Below are 10,228 nucleotides of genomic sequence, written 5' to 3' on the forward strand. Positions count from 1 at the left end.
AACACAGAATAAAATAAAAAACAAAGGCCTATGCAATCAAAGAAGTCATAAAAATATACTGACTAAAAACATCCCTCTGCACCGGGCGGTGGTAGCACACACCTTTAATCCCAGCACTCGGGAGGCAGAGGCAGGCTGATCTCTATGAGTTCGAGTCCAGCCTGGTCTACAAGAGCTAGTTCCAGGACAGGCTCCAAAGCCACAGAGAAACCCTGTCACAAAAAATAAAGCAAAAACAAAAACAAAAACATCCCTTTGCAGATGCATCCATTATGAGGCAGCAGTAGTCGGCTTTGGAGAGACAGCAGAATGGTGGTTGCCCAGGATGTGGGGAAGGAAGGAAAGGAGAGTTTGTGTTTAGTGAGTACAGAGTGTCAGTCTGGGAAAGTACCAAACAGTTCTTGGTGGATATCACCTTCATGGGTGGATGATACCAATTCCAGAATATGAGACTGTGGAGCGAACGCTGGCCTGGCAGCTTGACCCTAGGGCTCTTGGATTCCTATTGTTGAAAGCTGCAGTCAATGGATACACACCACATTTCCATGCTATCATTAATCCTGAGAGGTCTAATAGAATGTGTAAATCAAGAATGAAAGTTAAGCCATTACCCATTGCACCTGAGAAATGTCTCATATAAATATGGGACTTTCTGTAATATCAAGCCAGGCCAACGGATGTGGGATCGTTTACATATACTGGTTGGCAAGCGTTACTTCTTGAGTTGGCATTTTACCAAATATGCACTTGCTTATGGAGATCATAATCTTCTCTCTCTCTCTCTCTCTCTCTCTCTCTCTCTCTCTCTCTCTCGCTCTCTCTCTCTCTCTCTCTCTCTCTCTCTCTCTCTCTCTCTCTCTCTCTCTCTCTCTCTCTCTCTCATTATTATACCAGTAAGTAACTCTCAAGGCAGCTCCACTGGTCTCAGAACTTCTCTTTGGAAGTCAATGTCCAATGAAGGAAATTTCCTGACATTGTTTCCAGCCCAGGGCCTGGCACTGAACTCAGCGGAAGAAAGATGAGCTGGAAGAAAGGGCAGCATCACTCAGGACACCTGAGTGGACTGTGCAGGAGGGGACGTAGAAGGAATGGGACAAGAAACAGGCCTAAATCCAGTGATGCAGTTTCAGTTAGTTGGCAAGAAAGAAAGGAAGGAAGGAAGGAAGAAGGGAGGGAGGGAAGGAGGGGGAGACAGAGGGAGGGAGGGAAGAAAAAGAAAACCCACCTCCCAAACACTACAAAAAATGATCTTAAAAAAGATCTACTCATGTTCAGTCACCAAAATTGGGTACATGGACTTTCTCAAAGTCTGAACACACAGGAACTCCAGTGGCTAGTGGTGGTGTTGCTCCATGGCCATCCACACTTAACCATAGGTGCTTGAACTAGAATGTGTCACTACAGGATTGTCATGGCCTCCATGAGGCCTCAATAGAAACAAACAAGTGTGACCTTTAACACAAAATTAACTTTGCATCACCTTGTCTGTTTAAATTGTGGCTGAGTTTTATCTGTTTTTTACTTCCATTCAAACTCATTTCTGACTGAGACCCCTGTGTGTGGATTTTGCTGTACTTTGACATTACATGAGGAGGATTCAAGAATGAGAGTTCTGTTTACTGTGAGTTTTCAAAGACTGGGAGCAAAAGCAAAGGGAGAATCCCAAAACTTTTTCATCGACTTGCATTTGGAGAATCAATGCTCTTTCCTGGCACCTGGGAAAGGTGGCTGATGTCGGGACGTGGTCTTGATGATGTACTTTAACATACTACTCTCTGATATGCGTGAGCTTTGCAAGCTAAACCAACAGAAGAGTGATCATACTCCTCACTCCCACCAGCTCACTTTTTGTGAAATCCATTCCATTTTTGAAAAAAAAAATTTGTAATATCTCGGTCTACGTCTTGCCCATTCTATTTCCTAAATAGTTGAGATATTTGGATGTGATATACTTATATAGTACCACAATTGAAATAATAAATAACCTCACAAACCTCTTCCCTGGCTCTCTGAATATTATATATCTAATTTGGTACCATTACAATCATAAGTACCTAAACAAATGAAGAGGATGTATTGAAAAACTCAAACTGTACATCAGCAAGAATGGGTTGAGAAGGGAGCAAAATTTCTGATCTTCTTGATGGTATAGCTCTGAAAAACTTAGCCAAGACACTGTATCAACTGAGTCCGGTTTTTTTAAATTTTTTTTTTTAGTAGATGGTATTCTTAAGCAATCTTACTTCTTCTTTGTTTTGTGTGTGGAGCCCCATGGTGTCCTGAAACCTGCTATGCAGATTAGGTTTCTCATGAGTAGATAAATACCTAGGGCCTTGGTAAATTAGGCTTAAAAATCATGCATCAGTCTTGGATTTAATTTTAAAGAGAAGGGAAAAGTACGTCTTAAATTATCCGACTAAAATTAAAATATCAAATATTGATAATATTTAAAGAGTTTTCTTGGAAGTTTTATTTTTGTTGCTGTTAATTTTAAATGGTGTAAACAATTTTCACAGTAGTGTATATTCACTGTAAATTCTCCAGTACTTTTTTCCTGCTCTGCAGCTACATGGGTTTTCTTCACAGGCTTTCTTAGATTCAGAAACTTCATCAAGGACCACAAAAGACCCATTAGCCAATATTGCCTTATTAAAATACTCAAGTGAATTTTAAAAAAATTAAGATAAGTGAAATTTACTTTGGAAAAATTAATTCACACATTAATTCAAGGACCCAGGACCTAAATACATTTTATACCTGTGAGTAGTTATGGTCCAAATACATGCCTTGCAGGTGGGGCTTTTACTGGTGCTGCCCATGACATTGCCTGTACAAATATCTATGAAGTCCTATGGTATATCTCTTGAAAGTTTGTACCGTGTCCTTTTACCAAGTCCCCTAGAATAAGTGTACAAAGGCATTCAGAGTGTGGCACCCAGGTAGCAGGCCCACAACTCTATTTCCGTTTTTCCGGGGTGGGTCCTTAGCCGACTTCTTCCCGCCATTTTTCTGCCCCGCCCACGAGATTCTGCGCATTCTGTGACGCGACTAAGTTGACCACAGTCTCCGGTGAACAAGATGGCGGGCGGAGGAGCCGGTGTGACTCTTGGGCAGCCGCACCTTTCTCGTCAGGAACTCGCCACCTTGGTGAAATTTTGCTTTTTGAACTGTTTAAACAAAGTCTGTAGTGGGGGAAAGCCTTGGGATCAGGTCGTCCTAACAGTTTTAGAGCTCCAAGTCAGGAAATTTCACTCCTGGACCCGACCCTGGGGACTGCGATTAAAGTCGTTTTTAGTTCTCCTATCCGTCAGAAATTATTGTAATTCAGCATGTTTCTTTCTTTACGCTTTAAAAAGTGAAGTACGGACAGGGAGGACACTTTTTCCGTAGATAGAGCAGTACGTCATGAACAGCTGTATATGGTAAAGGAAAACCATTGGATTCCCTTCAAATGTTTTCTTGCAGGATGTGACCAAGTTGACTCCTCTTTCACAGGAAGTCATCAGCAGACAGGCCACCATTAACATAGGTAAGAGCGACCGTGAATAACAGAAAATGTTTTTTTCCTAATGACTGACTGGAGCCTTAAATAAACTCAATATTCACTCGGTTATGAGATTTATAAACTTGACGGCATGGGTTGCCCTCGGCCGGAATGTGACAGATCTTGGGAAAGGACTTACCTCATGTTTCAGGGGCCGTAGGGAACTTTGGCCTCTTGATTCAGGATCTTTGTTTATTTTATTTATTTATTTGTTATTTTTATTTATTTACGTATTATTTATATTTATCTGTATTTTATTTGTTATTTATTTATTCCTTATATTTATTATCCTCATTTCGTTATTTGTTTACTTATTTATTTTTATTTATTATAAATTTATTTATTATTTAATGCTTTTATTTATTTATTGTGTTTATTTACTTATTACTTTTAATTATTATGTTTATTTACTTACTATTTTATTATTTATAATTTGTGTTTATTTATCTATTATATTTATTATTTTATTTATTTATTTTATTTCTCTTTGAAGCAGCATTATCTGTACCATTCAAGCCTTTATTTACTTATTTAATAAATATAAACTCAACAGTTTTGCCTAGTCTCTTAAATCATTTGGTGTAACAATATGCATATTAATTTTTTTATTTTTGTAGGTACAATTGGTCATGTTGCTCATGGAAAATCGACAGTTGTCAAAGCCATTTCTGGTGTTCACACTGTCAGGTTCAAAAATGAACTAGAGAGGAATATCACAATAAAACTTGGATATGCGAATGCCAAGGTACCTAATACACTTGGGGAGTCGTCACTGTCCTAACTGTTGATAACAGCAGTACACAAATTCAGAATTTTCTCTGAAACTTTCAGATTTATAAGCTGGACGACTCCAGTTGTCTCCGGCCAGAATGTTACAGATCTTGTGGAAGTAGCACACCCGATGAGTTTCCTTCAGACATTCCAGGAACCAAAGGGAATTTCAGACTAGTCAGGTGATTATCTCAGTGCTTATTGAAATATTTAGAGTTTTCAAATAATTTATGAGGTAAATTGATGGTTATTCTTTTTGTTAAATTGTGAATAAAAATTTGGGATGACATCTTTTTTTCTAATAGATGTAACACAGTTTGTTCAGTAGCCTAAATTATTTTAACATAAAATAATTAAGATAAAAGTATTAGTTATTTGGAGACTGATGATTATTTTTCTATTATTATTATTATATTTACTATTATAATTGATCTTATTTGAAGATTGATGATTATTTTCTTATTATTATTAATCCTATTTTTATTACTATTATTATTATTATTGATCTTATTTGAAGACTGATGATTATTTTCTTACTATTATTTATTATTATTTTTAATCCTATTTTTATTACTATTATTATTAATCTTATTTGAAGACTAATGATTATTTTCCTATTATTATTTTTATTATTATTATTATTGATCTTATTTGAAGACATTATTTTTTATTATTATATTTATTACTATTATTATATGTATTATCATTATTATTATTTCCCCATTAGACACGTCTCCTTTGTCGATTGTCCCGGCCACGATATTCTGATGGCAACCATGCTGAACGGTGCAGCCGTGATGGACGCTGCTCTCCTGTTGATAGGTATAATTAGAAACGGTTGTAATCCCATCCTTGTGAAGTCTGAGAATCCTTTAAAAGAGGCCCTAAAGCCATGAGGGACCTGAGAGACTCTAAATTATTATTGTTGTTGTTGTTGGAACCTGAGAGACTCTAAATTATTATTATTGTTGTTGTTTCTGTTTATTATACTTATTATTATTTATAATATGAGACCCTAAAGCTATGAGGGACCCTGAGAGAATCCAACTTCACCAGAAACGTTAGTGACTATCAACTGTGGAAAAAAACCCGAGTGACAAAGATTCAGTCAACAAGCACAGACTTTTCCAGAAATACGGAGCTTGGTTATTACTACAAATATCACAGCTTAGGGAGGACAGGTGATCCTAACAGTATAAAACAGACATTTCTCTGTAGTCCATTGGCGGGGCTCTGTTTTTCTCTGTATTTATATTTTTATAGATGTGATTTTTATATATTTATATATTTTTTATTTTTATGTATATATCTCTTTATATTTTTATATATTATATATAGTTATATACTTTATATATTGTTTTATATATAAATATATTTATATTTTTATATATATTTTGTAAATGTGATAATATTTGAACTCTGCTGCCATATGTCCGAGAGTGCCTCAAATCAAAATTTAGTCATCAGGACCACAAATACCAAGTTTCCATTTCTCAGGGATTTGACATCTTGGTCTCTGGTTTTTTTTAGCCATGTCCTATGTATTAAATATCCTGGCAAGAGCTGCAGTTATCTTAGGGTTTATCTGCATCCGGGTGGGCTTTTAGGATTCCTTGGGACTCTGTGTCCTCCCTGCTGTGGTTCCCTGAATGTCTTTATAACACCGTAACTTAAGTCTCAAGACGGTTGTATGCGAGAGGCCATCATACGTGGAACCGTGAAGACTTTCTTTTTATTGAGAAATCCCTCATACGTGTTTCACATGTTAAAACGTGTTTTTGTTGTTGTTGTTGGTTTTTTTTTTTTTTGGTTTTTCGAGACAGGGTTTCTCTGTGGCTTTGGAGCCTGTCCTGGAACTAGCTCTTGTAGACCAGGCTGGTCTCGAACTCACAGAGATCCGCCTGCCTCTGCCTCCCGAGTGCTGGGATTAAAGGCGTGCGCCACCACCGCCCGGCTTAAAACGTGTTTTTAAAAATTGATTTAAAACGTGTTTTTAAAAATTGATTTAGCGGGTAATGAGTCTTGTCCTCAACCGCAAACGTCCGAGCACCTGGCCGCCATCGAAATCATGAAGCTGAAACACGTTCTGATCCTGCAAAATAAAATCGATCTGGTGAAGGAAAGTCAGGCTAAGGAGCAGTACGAGCAGATCCTGGCGTTTGTACAAGGTGAGAGGCCTTGATATGTAATTGATATGTAAGCATGTTAGAGTCACCATAGTAGATGTGTCATCTCATGTGTTTATTTAATAGATCATGCTCTTAAGGAACAGTTATTTAACATGAAAATACCACGAAGATGATCGTTTCTGTTTGTTAGCTGAGGTGTCTGGAGGTATTTAAGGAGCTTTTTTGATGTGTTTGTTCTATGTAGAACATAATTTTGAATTTTGCCCCTCAGGTACGGTAGCGGAAGGAGCTCCTATTATTCCAATTTCTGCTCAATTAAAATACAACATTGAAGTCGTGTGTGAGTATATAGTAAAGAAAATTCCGGTGCCTCTCAGAGACTTCACCTCAGAACCCCGACTTATCGGTGAGGAATTCACCTTTCCACCCCTAATCGTGATTATTTTTTTACGATGTTTATTTCATGTTTTTAGCGGTTTATTTCATGTTTTAATGGTTTATTTCATGTTTTTAAATGTTTATTTTGTGTTTTTAACGGATTTTTTTCCTTAATATGTTTATTTAATGTTTTTAATGGTTTATCACGTTTTTAATGGTTTATTACATTTTTTAACCGGATTATTGCATGTTTGCTTGGCGTCCATGCTTCCCCCCCCCCCCAGTCATCCGGTCTTTTGATGTGAACAAACCTGGCTGTGAAGTTAATGACCTCAAAGGGGGTGTCGCTGGCGGTAGCATTTTAAAAGGAGTATTAAAGGTAAATCACATTTTAACTTTTTAGTGTGACCCCCCATCCACCCTAAAAATAAGTTAAAATCGATGGTTTTGTTCTCATTTAACAGTAAATTTTATTGAATTGTTTGATGCGGTTTTGCTAAATATTTTTTAAAAAATATTTATGTATGCGTACTTGCACATATGTATGTATACCATATGTATGCTTGGTTAAAATCTATGGTTTTGTTCTCGGTTAAAAGTAAATTTTATTGAATTGTTGTCTGGGTTTTTCTAAATATTTTATTATATTTACATGTTACATGTGACTCACACGTGGAGTCTGTTATGGGTAATTACTTAAATTGAATGGTTTTAAAAAATATTTTTTAGACTGTCCAAAATTGTCCTTGTAAGCAGGAGGGATAATATTTTAGTTTTAATCATGTTTTTCAGACATTTTTACAGGTTAAAGTCATATGTAGCCCCCAGATATCATTAATTCATTCATACATGTTCTAGGTGGGCCAGGAGGTAGAAGTGAGACCAGGAATCGTTTCCAAGGACATGAAAGGGAACCTCATGTGTAAACCGATCTTCTCCAAGATTGTGTCACTGTTCGCGGAACACAATGATCTTCAGTATGCGGCTCCGGGCGGTCTCATAGGTGCGGATTTTATTCTGATGGAGAAATGTCTTTCCCTTGATTTTGGTTCCTTTCCAGGGGAGACGTGTTATTCCAAAGATGGTCGTGTGTGTTTAACTGTATGACAATCTAATTTAGTAATGGACATATATGTATAATATAGATATATAGTATTATGTCTTATATTATTATCTTATATAGTATATACATTATATATTATTATATCATTACATGTATATTATATATTGTATGTTACATGTATATTATATATTGCATTGTGTTATAATTATGTTTGATATTATATATCATGTCATTATATTATATATTATATGTTATTATATATTATATATCTTATATTGTTATATTATGTATAATTATATATATTCAGTTAAACTTTGACTTTTACAGTATAAAATGTGTGTTTATGAACATATGAAGAAGACATTCCAGTTTTATGAATAGTGTGACTTTTAACCTGTTATGTTACATGTATTTATATGATATGTTATGCGTACATGTATGTCTGTGTGGTATAAGCAAACTTTGTAGAAAATGGGTTTGAAATCCACAGTGAGTCCCAGAGAAACAGTTGTAGAGGTCTCTGGATGTACTTACTTAGTTTTATTTACATGACAAAAACCTAGCTCTTAGCATGTACGATTTTGCTACTCTGTTTAAAATTAACCCTTCGATTTCTTATTAATTTTAAAGAAATAAAATATAAAATAAAATAAAAATATATATGTTTACCCATATTTTTATCAGGAGTTGGAACAAAAATCGACCCGACCTTGTGCCGCGCAGACCGCATGGTGGGGCAGGTCTTCGGTGCCATTGGCGCTCTACCTGAAATATTCACAGAATTAGAAATTTCCTACTTCCTGCTGAGACGGCTCCTGGGCGTGCGCACAGAGGGAGACAAAAAAGCCGCCAAGGTGAGTTCTTTAATAACGGCTTCACAGCTATGAAATATTGTGTGGTGTCACAGCCCCTTTTATTTAAAATAGAATCACAAAAGGGATAAATAATAAACTGAAATATTTCCTATAGGTCACAGCAAAGAAAAGCAACGATGCCTTAAATTTTAGAAAATTATTAGAAATAGGCCTGGTGGTGGTGGCGCACGCCTATAATCCCAGCACTTGGGAGGCAGAGGCAGGTGGATCTCTGTGAGTTCGAGGCCAGCCTGGTCTAGAAGAGATAGTTCCAGGACAGGAACCAAAAAGCTACGGAGAAACCCTGTCTCGAAAAATAAAAAAAAAAATTATTAGAAATATAAATTTAAATATAAATATATAAACATAAAGAAAAGCGACAATGCTTTAAATTTTAAAAAACAGTGGTATTGTCTTGTCCATGTATGTTGTATGTGCAGCCAGGATTAACTACATCTCTGGTTTATTTTAGAAAGTTTTAGTTCCTTTTCTCTTAACTATGTTCCCTCCCTCAGGTTCAGAAGCTGTCCAAGAATGAAATGCTCATGGTGAACATAGGATCCTTGTCCACAGGAGGCAGAGTCAGCGCCGTCAAGGCTGACTTAGGGAAAATTGTCCTCACCAATCCCGTGTGCACAGAAGTGGGAGAAAAAATTGCTCTGAGCCGACGCGTGGAGAAACACTGGCGGTGAGTGTGTCAGTTTTGTCATGGCCGATCGAGAAAATACGGTGTGTATATATACACAGACATGTATATATACATGCACACATATACACACATATAAATATATACATATATAGTGTGCATATATGCATACATAAACATACATGTATACATATGTGCATATAAATATATACATATGATTGCATGTGTGCATATATAAACATATAAATATATACATATATGATGTGTGTATGCATATGTGAACATATATACATGTACGCATATGTGCACATATAAATATATACATGTATGGGGTGCATGTGTACATATATATGTATAAATATATACATATATATACATATACTAAGAGCATGTCTGAACTGAACATCAGGAATAGTCAACATGTTTATAAATTATCACACCTGTGAACCGGATTTAAAAATAAACGATTTCTTCTATTTTATTTTTTCAGCCTGATAGGCTGGGGCCAGATCCGAAGAGGAGTGACCATCAAGCCTACCATAGACGACGAATAAAATGACATGTTTGGATGAAACGAGAAGATGTTGATGTTTCTTAACAGGCTTAGAGATGTTTTCATGTTAAAAGTAGGAAATATAATTTCAAAGCTTATGTGAATCAGAACTGTCGGGTTTTTCTAGTTTACATGAGAAGAAACCGGCTTCTGTCACGTCAGACTTCTTGACGTATTTAATCTGCAGGTCAGCCCACAATGTCGTCCGTGTGGCCTGGAAATAAAATAAAAATAAAACCAAGTTGACCACGTTTGCGCTGTACCATTAAACTCCCAGCAAAGCTTTTCTT

The 10,228-nt window shown here is 36.2% G+C and overlaps 1 protein-coding gene across 1 annotated transcript; it reads left to right on the forward strand.

Annotated features, from left to right (window-relative positions):
- The first annotated feature begins 3,078 nt into the window (after positions 1–3,078).
- On the forward strand, positions 3,079–9,939 carry LOC142842000 (eukaryotic translation initiation factor 2 subunit 3, Y-linked-like). The gene is made up of 12 exons (XM_075958988.1): positions 3,079–3,147; positions 3,466–3,529; positions 4,162–4,289; positions 4,376–4,497; positions 5,043–5,137; positions 6,325–6,483; positions 6,716–6,850; positions 7,107–7,201; positions 7,681–7,825; positions 8,570–8,739; positions 9,255–9,427; positions 9,876–9,939. Exons 1-12 carry the CDS (start codon positions 3,079–3,081, stop codon positions 9,937–9,939), a joined length of 1,419 nt encoding a protein of 472 aa, XP_075815103.1.
- The last annotated feature ends 289 nt before the right edge of the window (positions 9,940–10,228 follow it).

Source organism: Microtus pennsylvanicus, chromosome Y (genome assembly GCF_037038515.1).
Source record: "Microtus pennsylvanicus isolate mMicPen1 chromosome Y, mMicPen1.hap1, whole genome shotgun sequence".
Classification (NCBI taxonomy): domain Eukaryota; kingdom Metazoa; phylum Chordata; class Mammalia; order Rodentia; family Cricetidae; genus Microtus; species Microtus pennsylvanicus.